The following is a 22,883-nucleotide window of genomic DNA, read 5'->3' on the forward strand; positions in this document are numbered from 1 at the left end:
GTGGCAACTTTTGATTTTTATTTGTCTTATTTTGTCGGAGTTGGATATTTGTTTGAACGGCATGGTATGCTGGTGCCGGTTGCGGGTTGTTAGAGCCTTTCTCATGGTTTGCCTTTATCGAACTCAAACCCACCCTATCCTACCCTAACCTACCCATACCCTACCTTACTCATAACCTACACATAGTTACCCTTCTCATACTCGATTAAAGTAACGTACCAAATTTGAGCGCAATCGGCCCAGCCGTTCTTGAGATATAAAAGCGGCCCGCTGCACGTGCGCACGCGCTAACTGAGACTCTAGATGACTTATTCCAGCCACCCTTCTAAATGGTTCCTAACGGTGTACAAAATTTGAGCGAAATCGGCCCAGCCGTTCTTGAGATGTATAAGTGGACCCCTCACGTGCGCACGTGCAATCAATCCACCCTACCTGTCACACATGACCATGCATCGCCAGATGAGTGCCCCCTCCACCCACAGTCCAAGTTTCAGCGCAATCGGCCCAGTAGCAGCTGAGTTATTCCTAGTACAAAAATGTGCTGTTTACTGGTAGGCGCTTATTTTCAGTGTTTGGAATTCCCCTTGGCGGGCGGTGTATTGCAGCCCATGCTTTGATAGCTATGGTCAAAAGGTGAATGACTTGCCGGCCATAAGCCATCGATCGGATTTTGTCGAAAAATACCGGTAACGTTAACAAAACACGGTCACATGCTTGGGTCATTTTCACAAAAGTTTATTGACTTTTCGATAATATTTTGGGTGGATATTGGTCAGAAAAGAATGCTCTTTCCGAATATGTAGGTTTCATAGCGATTGATCAGCGTTTTCAATACGTTTTGATGTTGTAAAGGACGTCGCGCTCCGCGCGAATCAAATTTTCAAATTAATTTTTCATTATTAAGGAAATGGTACGGATCATCAGTTTTTGTTTGCTATTCTCTGATTACACATACATTTGTCTGCAAAATGATACAACACCGATTTCATTCCGTCAAGCCGTTTTCCAGCGGCATCGATTTTCCCGTCACAATGCACGAAATCGGTCATTTTTCACAACCGGGGGTGCTGTATTGCACGTGGCGCGTGCTATACTATGAAACCATGTCAATACGCTAGGCCCATCTCTCCTCTATCGAGTGGTGTAAACCGCTTCTCGCTGCGACCCTCCGTTGCCGATTTATACAGCCGGGAAGCGGGCGCCGCAGGCCGGTTTTCGCCCGATCTTCGATTTGACCGTTTCCCGTGTTAACCCTATGGAAGCACCCTTTTGCACGTGCCGACGGCGCACCCCTGGCCCGATCACGCCCAAATTTTAATACAAAGGCCGCCCACGCCCACAGATTCGACATGCCAAATTTCACGTCGATACGCGGCGCCTTTCAGGCGCAATAAGACACATAAGGCATGACGCATGGACGGACATGTTATAATTCATAATATAGATCCGACTAGAATACAGGTTTACGCGATAACTGTATGGTTGGATAGATATTGTTGATGGGGCCATTAGTTTGGTTTGTATGTTTATATAAGTAGGGTTGAGTTTGAAAGTTACTTTATTTAAATGTATAGTAGGTAGGCATAGCTTTTCGAGGAGCACTACGGATCCAAAAGTTTGGACATTTAATTATTAAAAAAACACGCCCGCCCGCCGCCAACCGCAAACGCCGCAAAAATAAAAAACGACCGCCTCCAACCGCAAACAACACCACAAACGCCGCAAAAAATAAAAGCCGCCCGCATCGCGCTCCCGCCCGCCGCCAACCGCAAACGCCGCAAAAATGAATACCGCCCGCATCGCACGCCCGCCCGCCGCGAGCCGCAAACGCCTAGAAAAAACGGCCGCTCGCCGCTAAACGCTAAAACCGCAAAATGCGCCAAACGCACGCCCGAAATGCCAACGCAAATGTCGCAATAAATTAAAACTAATAAAAAATCGCCCGTCCGCCGCGAACCGCAAAAAAAAAACGCAAAAAACGCCGCAAACAAATCAAAACCGCCCGCATCACCCGCCGCCAAGCACAAACACCGGCGCAAAAAACCGCCCGCATCGCACGCCTGCCCGCCGCCAACCGCAAAACGCCGCAAAAAACGGCCACCCGCCGACAAACGCAAACACCGCAAAAACGCAAACACCGCCGCAAAAAACCGCCCGCATCGCACGCCTGCCCGCCGCCAACCGCAAAACGCCGCAAACGCCGCAAGAAAGGAAACCGCCCGCATCGCACGCCCAACCGCCGCCAATCGAAAAAGCCGCAAAAGGCCCTACCCTACCCTACCAATATACATACCCTACCCATAGGCCCGGGCAGCGCTTGTCGAACAGCACTGCGGATCCGAAGGTTGGGACTTTAATTGTGAAAAACCGCCCGCCCGCCGCCAAACGGCAAACACCGCAAAACGCGCAAAACGCACGCCCAAAACGGCAACGCAAACTTCGCAAAAAAAAAAACAATCGCCCGCCCGCCGAAAACCGCAGAAAAAAACGCAAAAAACGCCGCAAAAAACGAGCGTCCGCCACAAAACGCAAACACCGCAAAAAACACAAACACCGCCACCGCAAAAAAAAAACGCCCGCATCGCCCGCCGCCGAACGCAAAATTCCGCAAAAAACGGCCGCCCGCCGCAAACCGACAGACCACAAATAACGGCCGGCCGCCGGCAACCGCAAAACGCCGCAAAAAAGCGGCCGCCCGTCGCCCGTCGCTAGAGGGACAGCATTACGCGCAGCGTAATAAATCAAGTTTCATTGCAATCGGCCCAGTAGCGGCCGAGTTATGGCCAGAATAAATTTGGCGTCTCCTCCTGGCCGGCGGTGCTCTGTTCCGGTATTCATTGCCAAAGGTCAACGACCTCCGACTCTGTTTTCCCTCATTTTCGCAGCGAACAATCTGAGCCTAGGGCGCGTGCCGTCTGCTCGGCGCCGGCCGCGGCCCAAAATGCTGCAAAGATGCGCCCGCCACGTGCACACCGCTGCACGCACCCCCTCCAAAATTTAATACGACAAACAGATGCACGCGTCCGACTTACGTTCAAACTTTCACCCCCGTAGCCCGCACCGTTCCGGAGCAATAGCCCGCCAAGCGTGACTGACGCGTTACATACATACATACATACATACATACATACGTACAGACATTTTGACCGGACCACCAGTATAACGCCTTTTGGGGCGAGTAACGGAGCGAGCGAGAGGGTGAGCCTTGCACGTGCGAAATTTCGAGGGGGTACCTCCAACTGACTTGTGCACGGCACCCTACTAACCGATCTCTAGCGATGTGCCAAATTTGAGCACAATCGGCCCAACCGTTCTCGAGATCTGGAAGCGGCACCCTGCACGTGCGCACGTGCAGAATGGGTCCCAACTGACTTTTGCACGGCACCCTACTAATTGGTCCCTAACCGTGTACCAAATTTGAGCGACATCGGTCCAGCCGTTCTCGAGATCTGGAAACGACCCCTGCACGTGCGCACGTGCAGCAGCACCCCAACTCTGGCATATGGATATGCAGTGCCTAGTGGGTGCCTACCTACATGCCAACTTTCAGCGCAATCGGCCAAGTAGTTACCGAGATATTGCAACAATTACAAAACTGACACCTCTTCGTTTTGCGCGTGGCACGTGCAAAAGGGGTCACCCACATGCATCGGGAATAGTCCAATACTTGGTAGAAGGAATGAAGCTACCCTACAAAAATGAAGACAAAAAGACAAACACTATTCGTTAGAATTGTGTTTTTCTATTGAAAAACAACCGGAGCGGTCGTTCTCCGGGCTATGTTTTGCAAGTCTGGCAGCGAATTGGGGCAACTTGGTAGGGGCCTAGACGAAATGTACAATCGTCGTAAAAAGTTCAGTGTATGGGCTCCCGGAGGCGATCTACCTGATGGCAACGGTCGCTACTCGCTTAAAACCTCGTGGCACGTGGCACGTGCGATTCCATTTTCCCCGTGTTAAGTCAATGGGGTTTTGGACACTTTTTGCGCGATCGCCAATAGCGGGAAAACTAGCCAAGAAGGAGGTGGTTTTATTCCCAGCATTTTATGGCAAACACGTTCAGGTACACGCCAGTGTGCGCTGTATACCCCTCAGAATCTCGGAACGTGTCTTTGCACGAGGTCAAAGTTGGAATTTTGCTGTGTCCCATGTTAAGTCAATGGACGGCGATGTCGAGACTTTGCAGAGACATTTTCATTCGATCTTTGTACAAAATTTTAGAGATAGATTTCGCCCAAACTCTTATATCTTGTAGAGGAAAGAGCATAGTACTTGCTGGTATGCTTCGTTAAGGTGGCAAAACTCATTTTTTCTTTTAAAGTTAATTTGAAATTTAAATTTTTTAACATGGAAAGTCAATGGGAGCGTCTTTATTCCTCTATAACTTTTAGCTTTAGTAAGATATATAGGTGAAAAGTTAATATAATATACAACTTTTGATGCTCTTTCCACTGATGCATAGGACGTCACTGCACGATGTGCCGTTTTTAAGAAAAGCTGTAAAAAAAAAAAATCAGGGCTCGACTGTGACTTGAACCCAACCACATTAGAGTATACGAACAGGTGACGGGGATACCTCCCGTGTGCGGATGCGACACTGATTATTGCTAAATATTTGCAGTTGGCCGCCTGTGGGGTGCCTTTACAAACCTTATATCTCTGCAACCACTGGACCGATTCACTCGCGGTCTTTTGTGTGGGATAGCTTCTTCCTTTCTTACACGTAGTGTGCTGTTCTCGATGCGTATGGGTGACCCCTAATGCACGTGCCACGTGCAAAACGAAGAGGTGTCAGTTCGGTAACAAGTCTAATAACTCTGTAGTTAGTTTGCCGATTGCGCTGATACTTGGCATGGTTGTAGGCACCTGCCGCGCGATGCATTTCCATGTGTCACGGTTGGGGTGCCGCTGCACGTGCACACGGGCAGGGTGACGCTTCCAGATCTCGAGAACGGTTGGGCCGATTGTGATCAAAGTTGGCACACCGCTAGAGGCTGGTAAGTAGGGTGCCTTGCACAAGTCAGATGGGACCCGTTATGCACGTGCGCACGTGCAGGCTGACGCTTCCAGATCTCAAGAACGGCTGGGCCGACTGTGCTCAAATTTGGCATACCGCTAGAGACTGGTTAGTAGGGTGCCGTGCACAAGTCAGTTAGTATGTATTTTCATGTGCCACGGTTGGGGTGCAGCTCCACGAGCGCACGTGTAGGGGTCGCTTCCAGATCTTGAAATTGACGGGGCCGATTGAGCTCCAATTTGGTACACCGCTAGAAACCGGCGAATAGAGTGCCGTGCACAAGTCAATTGGGGCCTAGGCTGCACGTGCGCACGTGCAGGGTGTCGCTTCCAGATCTCGAAAACGGCCGGGTCGATTGCACTCAAATTTGGCACACTGCTATAGACCGACGAATAGGGTGCCGTGCACGTCAGTCCGTAGCACACCGACTCCGGTCTGCACGTGCAAGGCTCATCCTCTCGTTTGGTGGCGGGCGTTTTTGCTGCGTTTACAAAGGTGCTTGCTCAAACAACCTGCGGTCCCGCGATGCGGAGCCCGGCATCGCAGATGCCGGGCTCCGCATCGCTATTATCTCTACGCTCCGCATCTCTATTAGACATAGAGAAGTTGTCGGTCTGTCTGTAACAACCGAAAAGTGTCATCCACATCTGGGTGTCTTGCGCCGGAACGGCGCCATGTAGGAGCGTGAAATTTGGCAGGCACCAAGCGTGGTCAAATCGAACGATCGTATCAAAATCTGGGTGCGATCCGACCAGGGGTGCGTCTCTGACAGGGTCGCGAGCACGAGGCACGCTCGCCATTGGTTTAGCACGGGGCGCGAAAAATGGCGATATTGGCCGAAATCGGTCCGACGCGTGTCCCTTTCCGGGCCTATATCTTGACGACCAGTTGTCAAAAGAGAAGTTGTCGGTCTGTAACAGACGAAAAGTGTCATCGACATCTGGGTGTCTTGCGCCGGAACGGCGCCATGTAGGAGCGTGAAATTTGGCAGGCACCAAGCGTGGTCAAATCGAACGATCGTATCAAAATTTGGGCGCGATCCGACCAGGGGTGCGTCTCTGGCGGCGTCGCGAGCACGAGGCACGCTCGCCATTGGTTTAACACGGGGCGCGAAAAACGGCGCCGTCAGCCGAAATCGGTCCGACGCGTGCTCCTCTCCGGGCTTATATCTTGACGACCGGTTGTCACAGCGACACGCGGTTGCCACGGTTCGATAGAAGAGAGCTAAAGCTAGCGTATTGATATGGTTTTATAACGTTGGGCGCAGCACGTGCAAATCAGGACCAATTGTTGTGAAAAAATGACCGATTTCGTGCCTCGTGGAGGAAAAATCGGTGCCGTTTGAAAACGGTTTGACCGAATGCAATCGGTGTGGTACCATTTTTTAGGTAATTGCACGTGTGATGCAATGAATAAAAAGAAAAAGTGATTGCTACTACCACTTCACTAATAACGAAAGATTTAGTGAATAGCCTCGGCTTTTGCGAGGCTTATATCTCAGCAACCACTTGACCGATTTACATGCGGTAAATTTTGTAGGGTAGCTTCATTCCTTCTACCAAGTATTGGACTATTCCCGATGCATGTGGGTGACCCCTTATGCACGTGCCACGTGCAAAACGAAGAGGTGTCAGTTTTGTAATTGTTGCAATATCTCGGTAACTACTTGGCCGATTGCGCTGAAAGTTGGCATGTAGATAGGCACCCACTAGGCACTGCATATCCATGTGCCAGAGTTGGGGTGCTGCTGCACGTGCGCACGTGCAGGGGTCGTTTCCAGATCTCGAGAACGGCTGGACCGATGGCGCTCAAATTTGGTACACGATTAGGGACCAGTTAGTAGGGTGCCGTGCACAAGTCAGTTGGGACCCATTTTGCACGTGCGCACGTGCAGGGTGCCGCTTCCAGATCTCGAGAACGGCTGGGCCGATTGTGCTCAAATTTGGCACATCGCTAGAGACCGGTTAGTAGGGTGCCGTGCACAAGTCAGTTGGAGGTACCCCCTCGAAATTTCGCACGTGCAAGGCTCACCCTCTCGCTCGCTCCGTTAGTCGCCCCAAAAGGCGTTATACTGGGTTACGGCGGCGTGGGCATAAAAAATGAAGCTACCCTACATGACGGACCTCGTGCCTACCGGCACTCGGTCCTCCGCACAAAAACCTCGGTGAATAAAACGCATTTTCCCAGCCCCGGTCGGGAATATATATTGCTCACTCGTCAGAAGTCTTTCAGGATATAAAATGTTTTTCCATTATCTTCAATGCAATCTTGCATTTATAGTTCTTAGTGAATATTTTTTGTGCATTGCCACATCTGTGTTTTGAAGTGTTAAGTAATTAAACTTCCAGGATTGCGATTTTCGGAAACATTCGGGACCACCTTAACTCTTCTGGGGACCTCTGGAATCGATGCTGTTTTGATAAGTTTTTTTAATATCTTTTCCACAGGCAAAATGTATAAGCGCTTAGAATATTTATGTTGTTAAATGTCTTAGTCGAGCCCCAGAGACACCAAACCGCGGCGAGTGCCGAGAAACTGCAGAGCGCCGGAGTTCCAGACAGCAGAGCACTACAAGTCAGGTTCAGGTTCTGTATTTGGCCCAGTATCGAACGCCCCCGCCTATCGCCCCCCCCCCCCCCAGGCCGATCTGGGGGTGGCGCGAACCTCAGTCGGACCGACAGGAAATTAAAATATGATTTACGAGCTGCCTCGGGCTCCAAGAGCCGGTGAAAAATGCCCTCAGGGCTCGGCTCTGCCCGCCCGCGTTCAGTGATGACTTCATCAATTGCATCGGCGGCTACAGAAGCTGTCTGGGGGCAGCCCAGTTCCCCGGGGGGCCACTGATAGGGTCGGATCTGCGGCAGTTAGCCGGAAACTATGTCACACCAGAGCGCGCCGTTTGCGGCCGCTCGGGACGACGCCTCGCGATCCAGGTACTGCGTACTAGGATGCTGCGCCCAGTTTGATGTGACATCAGCGCGTGGGGTGCGTGGGAGGGGACATCGCGCTACCATGTCACAGGGTGACTTCCAGCGCATCACGCGAGCCGGTCAGACGGTGACGCACCGCGCCTTGGCGTGAGGCATCCTGAGGTGACGTGCCGCGGCGTGATGTGAGCCATCCAGAGGTGACGTGCCGCGGCGTGATGTGAGCCAAACAGAGGCTGACGTGCGGCGCCACCGTGTGACGTGAGCTGGTTAGGGGTGACGTGCCACACCGTGATCCTTGTGAGCCATGAGCCATGTCCACGCCCGTCCGACACCGAGAACACGCTCCGACCGCTGTCTGATCAGCTGTCGGCCCGACATCCACTCACGGACGGACAGGACAACACAATACAATCGAGCAGAGAGTGACGTGGTGCTACTGCATGATCTGCAGGCACGGCCGCACCTTCGGAAGGGCTTGATCGGACAAGATTTGCAGGTCGAGCTGTGGCGGCCCCCGTCGGGCCTGTGGTATTGTGCATTGTGCAGGGCTGTTACATCGCACGCGACGGGGAAGGAGATTGAACGTAGGTGTCGTTGTCAATGTGTTGGCTCATGGCACACATGATATAGCATATCAAATCATAGGTAAGAACAATAGACAATGACATGGTACTTAACCCTCGCCCGTATGGGTGTTTTGCCAGTCTCGAACGTATGGGGGGGGGGGTCGTTGGACCCCCTAGACGTTTGGACCCTGATCGAGGTAGAGCTTCGCGGAAAAAGCGAGCGTGTTGCCCATGACGAGAGAAAGCCGGTGATACCCAATTTTAAGGTTTTAGGCCATTGGTTGACATTCCAGGTCAGGTCAATGACCCAAAGGCCGGGAAAATCGTGACCTGTTAGAACATCGTAAAGTGAGGTTGCCATGGGGTTTTTCGGTGCACTGATCACGAATATCATGTTTTTATCACAGTTAAGATGTCTTCATGCCTTTGGGCAAGGTCGGGTCAGGTCAGATCAGGCCAGCCAATAGGCGTCTCGCCGGGTATTCATGTACATTGTACATACGTGTCAACCGCCTCTGACAGCTTCGTTACATGCTATGAAGGCACCAAAACTATTTCGTAAATGTTCAGATGGTTTCTAAATTCGAAATCAGCTCAAAAACTAGTCAAGAAACATGTAAAACTCGAAAAAGTGAACCCAGGTCATCAAAGGTCAATGGCCTGACCTGATCTACAGGTGACCTTGACACCCACCATAATGCATGGGACCAACGTCATATCACATGTTTGAACGCTTGAAATCGCAAAAAGACGAGCGGCTAATGCGAGCGTCATTCACCAAATCGCGATTCCGGCCAAACATGGTCTCGAGAAATATGTAGGTCACAGGTCAAAGGTCATTTTGGTCTGAGTCTCTAAATATATGTACAGGGCAGGTGAAAAAATGATTGGCTCGAGAGTAATGAAAGTTTCGTTGCAATCAGCCGCTTTTTACGCGAGTTATTCGCGAAAAACTGAGGGAGGTCCGTTAGACCCCCCCCCTATACGGGCGAGGGTCAAGTAAGACATAATATTTTATACACTCGCGATACACTTTTGTTTCTTCTTGCTGATCCACAGTTGTTGAATACCTGCTGACTGCTGTAGTAAATAATTTCATTGTAAGAAAAAAATGAATGAATGATTAATTTATAAAATTTCATCTCGTCTAGCAACTAAACGCTGGGAAACATTACGTGTATGTTTATCCACCACTTGCGCTGCTTCTAAAAGGAAAATATATGGCTTATGTCTTACTTTTTAGTGATTAATTGCTTTCAAGAATCTGTTATAAGATTGCATCAGAAGTACCTACATACGCTTTTATTTGGTCATACATCGCATAGCACAGTGAAGGTAATGTCGGCTCCGTACGACTCTGTTCATTTCCAATCAATGTTAAAATGGGACAATATGCAAATACTGTCAATTCGATTTGCGATGGGCAGCTGTGGCAGATGGAGGCCCGCTCCCCGTACCGACGACGTAAATCACCGTTCTTGCTGTCCCGAGTCTCCCAGTCAGGATTGCCGTATAGGTATCTATATTGACTATATTATATAACACAATGCTGGCTGATGACCAAAGCCACGGCCAGTTGTTCCGAAACCCGCTCAAATGCAAATCCAGCAGCGCACAAATGCACCGACGGTAACGTCATGCGCTGCTGGCTTTCAATGACAAGCGTGCCAGATATATTCATGGATCAGTAGACGGGCTGCGTTACACAGAGACGCCGTATTCCATTACACACCTGCGCTGTGACGCCGGCGATTCACAGACGGAAGCCGACTGTCTCACACACGTGTGCCGGGTAGGTCTGCTCTCGTGGGTCCGATACTGTGAGCAGGCGCCATCAGCCGCCCAATGTCCATGTCTCGACGCGTGCGCCCAACTCAAACTCAAACAAGTGGCTGTCGGCAGCCCCGACCGTCGTGTCACAAGCTGTTCAGCGTGTTTATGGAAGCGCTGTAGCTTTGACGGGCCGCGGTGATGAGTTGCGTTATTTTAGTGTGTCGACGTGGGTGCTCGGGTGGGCGCCGTCGGACAATTGCGCTGCGTCTGAGTGTTTTCCAACACTGCGTCTGACTGTCCGGCGTGACAAGTGGGCCTGTTAGCGGCTGCTGTGTGACAGCTCGCCGTCTGCCTGTCGACAGGAAAAGTCAAGATCATCAGCCTGCTGGACGCCATCCCGGTACCATTTCCCGAGAAGAGTAACCTGGCCTTCGTGGAGGGAGAGGACGGGTTTCCTGCGTACGGCTTCAAAAAGGAACATGAGGTCAAGGTGAGTATCCACTCCAGGCGCTATTCTTTTTAATTGTATTGTACCCTTTATAAAAGTAAATCGGTGGAATGCTGCATGCGACTTTTAGATGACACAAAATAAGCGTTTTGGAAGAATTCCTCCATTCCAGTTGACATATTACGCTTTCAAGAGTAGCGGCTTAGAAATGTCAAACATCCATATTTGATAATGATTGCCCCCCCCCCCCTGCTGATGATATACCCCTACCTCTTCGTCAGCGGCCGTACCGGCTGTCCCCCCCCCCCCCCCCCGCCTCCTGCTGATAGTATCCCCCCCCCCGCTGATGGTACCCCCCTTCGTCAGCGGCCGTACCGACTCTTCCTCCCCGAGCGGCTGTCGCCCTCCCCCTGCTGATGGTACCCCTCCCACTGCTGATGTCCCCCCTCCCCCCTTCGTCAGCGGCCGTACCGTCTGTTCCTGCCGGAGCGGCTGTCGTCCTCCCCCCCCCCCCCCCTGCTGACGGTACCCCACCCCCCGCTGATGGTACCCCCCCCTTCGTCAGCGGCCGTACCGTCTGTTCCTGCCGGAGCGGCTGCCGCCCTTCTCCTGCTGATGATATACCCCCCCCCCCTCCGGCAGCGGCCGTACCGTCTGTTCCTGCCGGAGCGTCTGCCGCGCGAGTTCGCGGTGGCCGTGACGGTGCTGCTGCGCTCGTCGGACGGCGGCTTCCTGTTCGCCGTGCTGAACCCGCTGGAGACGGTGGTGCAGCTGGGGGTGCAGCTGACGCCGGCTGCTGACGGATACACCAACATCAGCCTGCTGTATACCGACTCGGAGGTGCACTTCACCTCTCAGAGACTGGCCACGTTCACCGTGCCCAGCGTGCAGGTGAGCCGTCCCGGAGACAAAGGGAATAGGGTATTGTGTTGGAAACTATGATGATAAGGAAAGTGCAGTACGTTTTATGACTTATAAAAGCAGCATCTTTTGATTGAAGTCTAATGAAAAGGCGAATATGCTACACAGCCTAATAGAATTGTTGATAGCCATTTTTGTACTTTTTGTTTTCTTTTACAACACCTGCAATGACCCTACTCTTTTCTCAAAGTCTAGAAAATGTTAGGTACTCCATTTACCCTGACATTATACCACCACACTTTTTGTATTAGTAGACAGTGCCGCTGGAACTACTTTCAGACTGGGGGTGAGGGTGGGGGGCACACCATAATAGAGATCAACCTAGTATACCCCCAAATCTTTTCCCATTGGTTTTAGGTCACTTAGTTTTCAGTCCTTGGCCTTTTCAACGAAAAAAAAAAACAACGAAAACATATGCGAAGAGGTTAGGTAGGTATTCCGTCTCAGCTGAGTTAAAAAAAAAACGTTTTGGCAACCTGGAATAAAGGTTTTAATCCGCCAAATGAGTTGCTGAGCCAGTGAAAGAGGTGATTTTTTTGGGGGACCATCAAAGCGTCCAAAACCGCAGGATCCAAAGTACGCAACGTCCAAAACCACAGCGTCCAAAGTACGCAACGTCCAAAATACGTCCAAAATCGGGTATATAGGGGGGGGACCATCAAAGCGTCCAAAACCGCAGCATCCAAAGTACGCAACATCCAAAACCGCAGCGTCCAAAGTACGCAACGTCCAAAATACGTCCAAAATCGGGTATATAGGGAGCATTCACAACGTCCAAAACCGAAACATCCAAAACCGCAACATCCAAAACATATCATCCAAAAACGCAACATCCAAGGACGCATCATCCAAAGTACGCAACATCCAAAGTACGCAACATCCAAAGTACGCAACATCCAAAACCATTAGGTTAGGTTAGGTTAGGTTAGGTTTCCTTATCCCCGGTAGGCATAAATCAGTAGGTTAGGTTAGGTTAGGTTAGGGTAAGTTAGGTTAGGCTGGGTTTCCTTATCCCCGGTAGGCAAAAATCAGTAGGTTAGGTTAGGCTAGGCTAGGTTAGGTTAGGTAAGGTTTTCTTATGCCCGGTAGGCATAAATCAGTAGGTTAGGTTAGGTTAGGTTAGGTTAGGTTACGTTAGGTTAGGTTAGGTTAGGTTGGGTTTCCTTATCCCCGGTAGGCAAAAATCAATAGGTTAGGTTAGGTTAGGTTAGGTTGGGCTTGGGATAGGCAAAAATCAGTAGGTTAGGTTAGGTTTGGTTAGGTTAGGTTAGGTTAGGTTGGTTTTGGATGTTGCGTGCCTTGGATGTCGTGGTCTTGGACGTTGTGGTTTTGGAGGTTACGTACTTTGGATGTTACGTCTTTGGATGTTGCGTTTTTTGGACGATACGCTTTTGGACGGTGCGGTGTTGGATGTTTCGGTTTTGGACTTTGTGAATGCCCCCTATAAACCCGATTTTGGACGTATTTTGGACGTTGCGTACTTTGGACGCTGCGGTTTTGGATGTTGCGTACTTTGGATGCTGCGGTTTTGGACGCTTTGATACGGACCCCGGGAGCATTCACAACGTCCAAAACCGAAACATCCAAAACCGCAACATCCAAAACGTATAATCCAAAAACGCAACATCCAAGGACGCATCATCCAAAGTACGCAACATCCAAAGTACGCAACATCTTAAGTACGCAACATCCAAAGTACGCAACATCCAAAGTACGCAACATCCAAAGTACGCAACATCCAAAACCGTTAGGTTAGGTTAGGTTAGGTTAGGTTAGGTTAGGCTAGGTTAGGTTAGGTTTCCTTATCCCCGGTAGGCATACATCAGTAGGTTAGGTTAGGTTAGGTTAGGTTAGGTAAGGTTAGGTTAGGTTAGGTTGGGTTTCCTTATCCCCGGTAGGCAAAATTCAGTAGGTTAGGTTAGGTTAGGTTAGGTTAGGTTGGGTTAGGGATAGACAAAAATCAGTAGGTTAGGTTAGGTTAGGTTAGGTTGGGTTAGGGATAGGCAAAAATCAGTAGGTTAGGTTCGGTTAGGTTAGATTAGGTTGGTTTTGGATGTTGCGTGCCTTGGATGTCGTGGTCTTGGACGTTGTGGTTTTGGAGGTTACGTACTTTGGATGTTGCGTTTTTTGGATGATACGTTTTTGGACGGTGCGGTTTTGGATCTTTCGGTTTTGGACTTTGTGAATGCCCCCTATAAACCCGATTTTGGACGTATTTTGGACGTTGCGTACTATGGACGCTGCGGTTTTGGATGTTGCGTACTTTGGGTGCTGCGGTTTTGGACGCTTTGATACGGACCCATTTTTTTCACCTAAATGCTTTCTTTCTTTGTGACCCACAAACCCTAATTTGGGAAGGACATGCTGTCCCAACGATTCCTAGCCCTATGAAAAGCTGTGGGGCACCGCCCCCCCCCCCCCCCCCACCAGCCCCAGAGTTGTGGGGCAAGCTGCCCCCAGTGCCCCCCCCCCCTCCCGTTCCCGCGCCTATGTTTGTAATGTTTTGCAGTGATTGTAAAGTATCCATGACAGTTGGATAACGACAACTCAAGAAACTCAAGATTACCAACCGATATTTATTTTAAAATTACTTTTAAATACACAAAGCTTTCGGTCACATACGACCTTGATCACTGTGTTTCACAATGTTTCACAATTATACAAACTTTGCAAAAATGATACAAAAACCGTCTAAAATTCTTAACCCGCGCCGTGCTGGGGGGGGGCGTTTTTACGCCCCCCCCCCTCAGGCTTTTCGCAAATATCTCAAAAACGGCGGCGCGCAGCGCCGCCGTTTTTGGTACACGTGTTCCTACATCATTTCCGCACATGTTGTGAAAATTTCAGACCTAGGCCGTTCAAGGTCAGGTCACCAGGTCACGACAAGTGACCTTACCTCAGAAAAAGTTCAAAGGCTCGCTATAGCTACACCGACTGAACGATCACTTTGAAACTTTCAGCGATTGATATGAGTAACAGTATGTATAAAATGTATATCTCGGATTTTTGATATCTGTGACCTAAGGTCAGGTCAATTTTGCGACCTCTCCATTATAAGTCAATGGGAGAAAATTGAAATGCGCCTCTTTTGGACGAATATCGTTCAAAACGCTCTCAAACATCGGTTCATAGGTAAACATGACACACTGAATAGGAAAAATGCACCTGTGACCCCTCTGTGTGCCCCTGAGGTCATCTCAGGTCATGAACGGTCGCCAGCAGTTTTTTGGCTATAACTTTTGATAGAGACGTGCTAGAGCGGTGAAAACACGTCAGATGTGTTCAGCTCGACGATACGGATCGACTGATATGCAACGTGACCCTTTTCGGTCAGGTCATGACCTTGACCTGAGGTCAAATTTTCAAAATGACCTTTCAAGGTCAACGAATAGTTCATTCGACGCGTCTCGACAAGAGGAACACGATGCTGGCAAAAGTAATATCATGGCGCTTATGAGTCAAAAGTTATTGACGAAAAAACGTTTTTCGTAAAAACGGCTATTTTTGGAGTTTTTGCCCTCTGGAGGCTAAACTGTTGACCTGAGGTCAAATCTGAGAACATTACTCAGAAAGGTCTGTAAAAGGGCTATCGAATGCGCTTTTCCGCGGCGCTGTAGCTCTATCGGTTTCGGAGATAGCCGTTGGCAGTTTCCAAAATGTTGAAATAGTCTACATTTTACCTTTGGTGACCTCTGGTGACCTGACCTTTGACCTGACCCAAAAAATGACCGAAGTGTTTTCGTCCTTATTTTTGACGCTCTTTCGATTGCCGCTTTTCGCGTGTCGCTACGTGGCCCAGGAGCCGAGTTAGACGGGGGGGCGTGAAAACGCCCCCCCCCCCCCCCAGCACTCGGCGGAAAGTTCAGGCCACCAGCACGGCGCGGGTTAATGTGAAGCGCATGAAAATTTCCTAGCCTACCGCCAGTTTTGCTGCCCAGGATGATAATGAAATGAACACACTTCTCGAGTTAAATGTGTCCCGGGTGATGCCTATGAGCGGCTTCTAACGTTTTTCGTGTAGACAAATGCAATCAATCAATTGCAAGAATATTAGAAAGAAATATAAAAAAGAAGACACGAAAAACGTTAGAAGCCGCTCATATCATCACCCGGGACACATTTAACTCGAGAAGTGGGTTCATTTCATTATCATCCTGGGCAGCAAAACTGGCGGTAGGCTAGGAAATTTTCATGCGCTTCACATTAAGAATTTTAGACGGTTTTTGTATCATTTTTGCGAAGTTTGTATAATTGTGAAACATTGTGAAACACAGTGATCAAGGTCGTATGTGACCGAAAGCTTTGTGTATTTAAAAGTAATTTTAAAATAAATATCGGTTGGTAATCTTGAGTTTCTTGATTTCCAGTGATTGTGCCGACATTGGAACTACTTTTCTTTCTTTTCTGTATGACTTAAAAGTACAAGCTAACCGAGTTTGATATGCGCTGAATTACGATTTCCCTTCTCCATCCCATCCCATATCCTGTCGGAAGGGAAGCAAAGTCCCAGGTGGAACAGTTCTCACAGGAACCGGATGGTCTTGACACATTTATTGGACCATAAAACACGTGAAAGACGTCCGGAAATCGATCCAGCAATATGCAATGTTATGTCGGTTAATCTAAGCACCGGCCTAAAAAAAAAGAGACTGTTGGCTCATGGCTGTAAGTCTCGTAAAGGTCGGTGAATGTAAGTTAATGAGTTTCGTATGAGTGCATTGTGGGATGGACTATAAAAATTATAAGTATGACACGTTGCAATTTGCATCGATTTGCTTTTTTTTAACGGTCGCCAGGTACCGCTACTTCCAAATGCTTCGATCGCTTAACCCGCGCCCTGATGGGGGGGGGGCCATTTTGGCCCCCCCCCCCCCTGTGGTTTTTCTTAAATAGCGAGAAAACGGCGGCGCGCAGCGCCGCCAAATTTTGGGTACCTTACCGGCCATCAATTTGACACCTTCACACAAAATTTCAAGTCACAGGTCACCTCAGGTCAGGAGTTATTGAGGTCAAACTGAGGTCATGTTCGAGTAAAAATGAGCAAAAAACATGACATCTTGAAACGCTCACCAATTCTACAGTTAACAAGCAATTTCAAAGTTCTTTATGTGGTTGTGTAGAGAAAAGACGGCGCTACAAAACTGCTATCTCGGATTTTCGAAATTTTGGGATTTTGACCCCCAAAAATAAAAAAATGATTTTTTTAGAAAAACTCAAAAAATTTCCAAAAAATTTTTCGAATTTGGAAAAAAACCGGAATATATGTGATAGTCCTTGCGCTCTTCGATATACATACCAAATTTTAGATCGATACCTCTTTTTTTGGCCAAGTTATAGCGAAAAAACTGTTAAAAATTGATGACGTCAAATTTTTGAACTCAATTTTTAGCAATTCTAGAGCTCGTAGCGCAAAACGGAGACCGCCATTGAACTCCCCGTGACGAGCTGCATCGAATCGATACCCATTTTATGCAAAAATATCAACTTTGAAATTTGACCTAATTTGACCTGACCTTGACCTGACCTTGACCTGACCTTGACCTGACCTTGACCTGACCTTGACCAAAACGTGACCTAAGCTGGCCCTTAAGTCTGTCTGACCCACATAATCGCATTTGTCATGTAAAATGGACCATAAAACATGTATCACACGACACTTTCATATTGTGACCCCCCCCCCCCCCAGTGACCTGACCTCTGTGACCTGACCTGGTATCAGTGACCTCAAATAGCAAAATATGTGTTTGAAGAACATTTCCCCATCGATGATTTTCAATGAAATGCATTTTACACGATTTTACAACGCATTTCTTGAAATGCCTGTAAACGGTGAAAATTTGACCTTTGACCTGACCTGTGACGTCATCGGTTTGACCGAGGTCAATGAAATTGGGTCACAAGGTAGTTACCCGTTGGGGCTATCCAACACCGTTTACCGCTTGTCGCTATGTTGCGTGGTTCTCGAGATCTGAGAGGGGGGGCCAAAATGGCCCCCCCCCCATCAGACCACGTTGCTCGGCAGACCCCATCTGGGCGCGGGTTAAAAGACAATTATGTGCTTATATAACGCCATATGAATATTCCAGGCTTCCAGGCTTTCATTTCAAGTTGCACATAAAATCGTGCATCAAAGAAGTGCATCATTGGCTTAAGCCAATGATAATCATGACCCTTTTACTTATGTAATAGGTTTAATACTTTCAAGGACTTCGGAGGTCACCTTGCACAATCATGGGTCAAAAACCTGTGGATTGAACATTTCTGAGTCGTCCGCCGTCTCCGTGGCCTCGTGCCAGTCGGAACATGACGCACCGGCCGCCCACCGCCCATCCACCCACGAACTTACAGTGACCAGAGACCCACCCACGTCCCAGCGCCTCACAGCCGACACCCCCCACTCCCCCACAGCCCACCCACCCACGTCCCGGCGTCTCACAGCCGACCCCTCAACCGATCTACCCACGCACCTGAGGTGACCCGAAGCCAAATATTTACCGCGAATAGTGAGACACCAAGGCCGGCGTGTCTGGCGTCGTTGGACGAAAATACTGCATACCGATGAACATGTGATATCACATATCCCTGCGTGGCTTCCATGATATCACATTGATGACCTCAAAGTTGTGAAAAAGTAAATAACGTGCCAATTAACACTGCAGGCCGGGTGTGCCAACTTATCCGCCCCCTGAAAGTGTGACGTAGCTGCTACAAATACCAGCCAGTCTGCGCTGATGTTCCTGCACATATTTCGGTTATTTTCAATGACCCCTTTCAGACAGACCGGATGGCAATCAGTAAACAGTTGATATCATGAGCTTTACTTATTTTCTCGTCCTATTTGACCTGGCATCGCTAGGACCCTTTCCGTTTTCGTACACACGACCACCTGGGGGGATGGGGTCGGATCCGGACCCCCCGTTATCTCAAGAGCCGATGGCCATATCAAGCCCTTCGAAACAAGGTTCTGCACGAGATCTTCCCAAAGCATTCTTAAGATTTTATGATTGAGGTCATTTTCCGGATCAGTAGGTATCAGGTCAAAGGTGAAATTCTGGGGTAGCCGCATGCTCCCATTTTTTAATTCCGTGTGAAATTTTGACGCACGGAATTTAAATTCGGCACCAGTGACCCCTCTATGCCCCTGAGGTCACATCAGGTCATGAAACGTCTCTTAGCAGTTTTTTTACAGTAACCTTAGAAACATGCTAGAACACTGAAAACACCATGGATGCGTTCAGCTCAATGATAACAATACACTGGTATGCAGTATGACCTTTTCATTGCAGAAAAAAACGTTTTCGGCAAAACGTCCAATTTTGAGAGATTTTGCGCTCTGGAGGCTGAACTTCCGTCAAATCTGAGAGCATTGTTTGAAAAAAAAAACTTTGAAAAAGCTATCGAATGCGCGTTTCCGCGGCGCTGCAGCTGTGTTGGTTCTCAAGTAATGCGCCGATTTTTGAATGTTGTTTAGGTCGTGAACCGAAAGTCATGATAATTTTACTTCAGGAGATCTCCAGTGACCTTAGTGATGACCAGATCGAAAAGTAACCTAAATGATCGCGAAATATCTTTTAGCGAGTGATGTCACCTTTTACCACGTCTTTCTATCTTTCTTACATTCCAAGATGACCTGGTGTGGCCAAATACCCCCACCCCACCCCCACCCCACTATGACGAATTGGCTGAGAGGTCTACCCGGGCGCGAGCTATCCAAGATATGGAGGTGTCCTATCTAACCTAACATGTGTTTTTAAAGCGGTGACGAACGGTTCTACTTCTGACCAAATAGGCGCAGCGTTTGGTGGGCCAGGCATAGAAATCTTATAATATTATAAGATCTATATGGTGCCAGGCTCCGCGTTTCCACCTATGTCTCAGACACCCTGCACTCCCTCACCCTTTCTCTCTCGCTCAGGACGAGTGGACCAAGCTGGCGCTACAGGTGACCGACTCTGAGGTCACCCTCTACCTGAACTGCACCAAGCACTCGTCCGCGTACGCGCCCCGGGTGCCGCTCGAGCTGATCTTCGACCCTGCCTCGACCCTATTCATCGGCCAGGCGGGCGGCATCATCGGGGGACAATTCGAGGTCAGTCCCCGACGAGGGGTCACCGAATTCAAGCTAGTGTTCCGCTTGGTCTTTTGCTAAATTAGGTGATAGTCATGATACGAGTAATTCATTCCGTCAAGATATGGGTCAATTAAAATCTGTTCGGACGTAATAGCATGGCACTGCTGTGTGTCTTTCTCAATCAACAATCTAGGGTTTACCACTAAAAGCTAGATGATTGAAGTGGTAGAGTTTTTGTTTTTGCTAGGTCCGCTGACGACTCTTGTGATAACCGTAACGAAAGTTTTATGTGGCTGTTTGCATTTCATTTTATGACCATTTAGATGTGTGTTCTATGTGCATAACTCCGTCCCATTTGCAGCGTCGTGGCTGGCGGTCCAGGTCCGCTCTTTCCCTCGGGCTCATCCTCCTTCCTCAGTACTCTTCCCTTACCCGACCATCAGCGGTGCTGCCGCGCCGCAGGGGTACGGCGAACTGTTAGTACCAGAAACGACCACAGGCGAAGAGGGCGCTGAGGGTGCCGATAGTTCGTCGCAGAACGGCGGAGGTGCACGGCGCACGTCGTCCCTGTCGTCCGGGCTTATTGATTTATCACTCGTGGATAACTGAGAGAAAGGAATACACTGTCTCCCATTCTCCACGAAATGGTGAAAAGGCTTTTTTGTAGCAATGAAAGAGTTCGTTTGTTTGTTTGTTTTGTTGGGTTAGGCCCTTTCGGTCCAATTAGACCATTTCAGAGCCGGGAGGATAATAGGATATAGGGGGAGACATTGGTCTGGGCAGGCACCCTAGTGAGTCGCCGGGGCTGAGCCCGACCAGAGGACAGGCCACCCAGCCCCAAGACACTCACTGCACCCGGCTACGGGGTGCGCTCCCTCGGGAGCAGCGGTGCCGCTCCAAGGGAGCAGTCCGCATGAGATAAAGTTGCCTGTCCAGCCCGGAGAGGATTGCGGTGTGGGGGAGAAGGATTTCAGTATCCTGAGGATAGAAGCACGGAACGGTGAATGAAAGAGTCCGTGATGTTTTCCTATGCGTATTATTCTAGTTGAAGCATTCGGGAGAGTTTTAATTGTTTTACATATTTCATTTTTTTCCTCTGAACCCTCTGATCCATCCTCAGGAAGCGCACTCCGTACATCTGTTATTATTTTCATCAATAGGTACCTCAATTTCCCTGCTCTGGGTTGGACGGTCGCCATCATCCGAACAGTGGCTTCATCGGGGCGGGCTTACGTGCGGCGAAGTGACCGTTTGGTGTGGGAAGTCAGCCTGAAGGCTGTTTTTGATTATTCCACGGCTGAAATAGTCCCATTGGACAGAAAGTGCTTAATTCAATACCCAGTAGACACAACCACATGCTTCTCTATTTAAAAAATCGTGCGTCAAACACAAATTTTTATACACTACCAGTATAGCGCCTTTTGGGGCGACTAACGGAGCGAGCGAGGGGGTGAGTCTTGCACGTGCAAAATTTCGGGGGGGGGGGTACCTCCAACTGACTTGTGCACGGCACCCTACTGACCGGTTTCTAGCGATGTGCCAAATTTAAGCACAATCGGCCCAGCCGTTCTCGAGATCTGGGAGCGGCACCCTGCACGTGCGCACGTGCAAAATGGGTCCCAACTGACTTGTGCACGGCACCCTACTAACTGGTCCCTAACCGTGTATCAAATTTGAGCGCCATCGGTCCAGCCGTTCTCGAGATCTGGAAACGACCCCTGCACGTGCGCACGTGCAGCAGCACCCCAACTCTGGCACATGGATATGCAGTGCCTAGTGGGTGCCTACCTACATGCCAACTTTGAGCGCAATCGGCCAAGTAGTTACCGAGATATTGCAACAATTACAAAACTGGCACCTCTTCGTTTTGCACGTGGCACGTGCATAAGGGGTCACCCACATGCATCGGGAATAGTACAATACTTGGTAGAAGGAATGAAGCTACCCTACAAAAATTACCGCGTGTAAATCGGTCAAGTGGTTGCTGAGATATAAGCCTCGCAAAAGCGTCCGCACGGCCGGCCGGCCGGCCGGCCGCTCATACTCAGAAATTTCCGTTAATCTAAGGAAAGACTCCGCTCGCTTCGCTCGCTCCGTAACCATGCACAAATTGCCGGCCATCAAAGAGCTATCATTTCCGCTCTCCGATTTATGGTACTTTTTAGGTACAATTCATTTGCTGGTCGACCCCTTGACAACCCCAAGAGTAACTATCTGCTACCGAGACTACCGATTGACCTTAAAGTGAAATGTGTGAAATTGTGAAATTGTGAAATTGTGAAATTGTGAAAATGTGTGAAATAGTGTGAAATTGTATGCATGTGTGCGTCTGTTTGTGCTATGCCACCGTAGTGCCCACTGTTCTGTGGTTGGTGGATGTTTGACATAATAATAGTAATAATAATAATAAAGGGACACTCTCCAATAACTTCACCGATTCTGGAGAACTTCTGATAAGCCTCAGCCCTCCCATGCAGAAGGCCTCATATGCACTGTGCAGCACGACTTGATAAATAAAATGTACCCGAGCGCCAGGACACGGACAGTAGAGCAGGCACTAACGATGCCATTTGACATTAACCAGTCGTCAATGACGGCCTGACGATTAGAAGACTCGTGACAAAAGCATACGGCGTGTCTTCATGGCTGCTGATGTGTATCATATTTCAGCAGTGTGTCACCTTAGCCGAGTACTGAATGGTTAACGATGTGTAATATAAAACGACAGCCTTGTACACTTACAGTGGTAGGTACACAAAAGTATATCTGCTTTTCTACGGATATTGTAACGATCCATAACACGGTACACCTTCCTCTGGTGATGCATTGTGTATGCCCGCCTCACGCTTAGTTAACTTTAATGGACGTCGTGACAGTGCACTTTCATAAACGTTTCAAAAATGTGCGAACGCAGGTTATCTCTATGCGAGGAAATACATTATCCACGACTGCGTCTGCTGCTAGCACTTGCGCTTTTTTGAGGTCACGCTTTACCGAAATTCGGGAATTCGCTTCAAACTGATGAGCTGTCGATAAAACATGTGTCGCTTTTGTTTCGTAATGATCTAACTACCTACAACAAAAGATATTGTCGAATCCCTGTTGGGTTTTCGGTGCACCATGGAAGTAGAAGGCAGGCCGCACTTGTTTATTTCAAA

At 49.1% G+C, this 22,883-nt stretch overlaps 1 protein-coding gene across 1 annotated transcript in view; it reads left to right on the forward strand.

The window, feature by feature from the left end:
* Positions 1-22,883, forward strand: part of LOC122374270 (collagen alpha-1(XV) chain-like) — a gene marked incomplete at its 5' end in the record, with an annotated part of 106,871 nt that overhangs the window by 57,557 nt on the left and 26,431 nt on the right. Inside the window, 3 exons of the mRNA XM_043352912.1 lie at positions 10,648-10,775; positions 11,376-11,624; positions 19,570-19,743. Of these exons, the coding sequence (XP_043208847.1) occupies positions 10,648-10,775; positions 11,376-11,624; positions 19,570-19,743 (551 nt within the window). The remainder of the gene's footprint in view (positions 1-10,647; positions 10,776-11,375; positions 11,625-19,569; positions 19,744-22,883) is intronic.

The sequence above is a fragment of the Amphibalanus amphitrite genome, unplaced genomic scaffold (assembly GCF_019059575.1).
Source record: "Amphibalanus amphitrite isolate SeventyFive unplaced genomic scaffold, NRLGWU_Aamphi_draft 001631F_arrow, whole genome shotgun sequence".
NCBI lineage: Eukaryota > Metazoa > Arthropoda > Thecostraca > Balanomorpha > Balanidae > Amphibalanus > Amphibalanus amphitrite.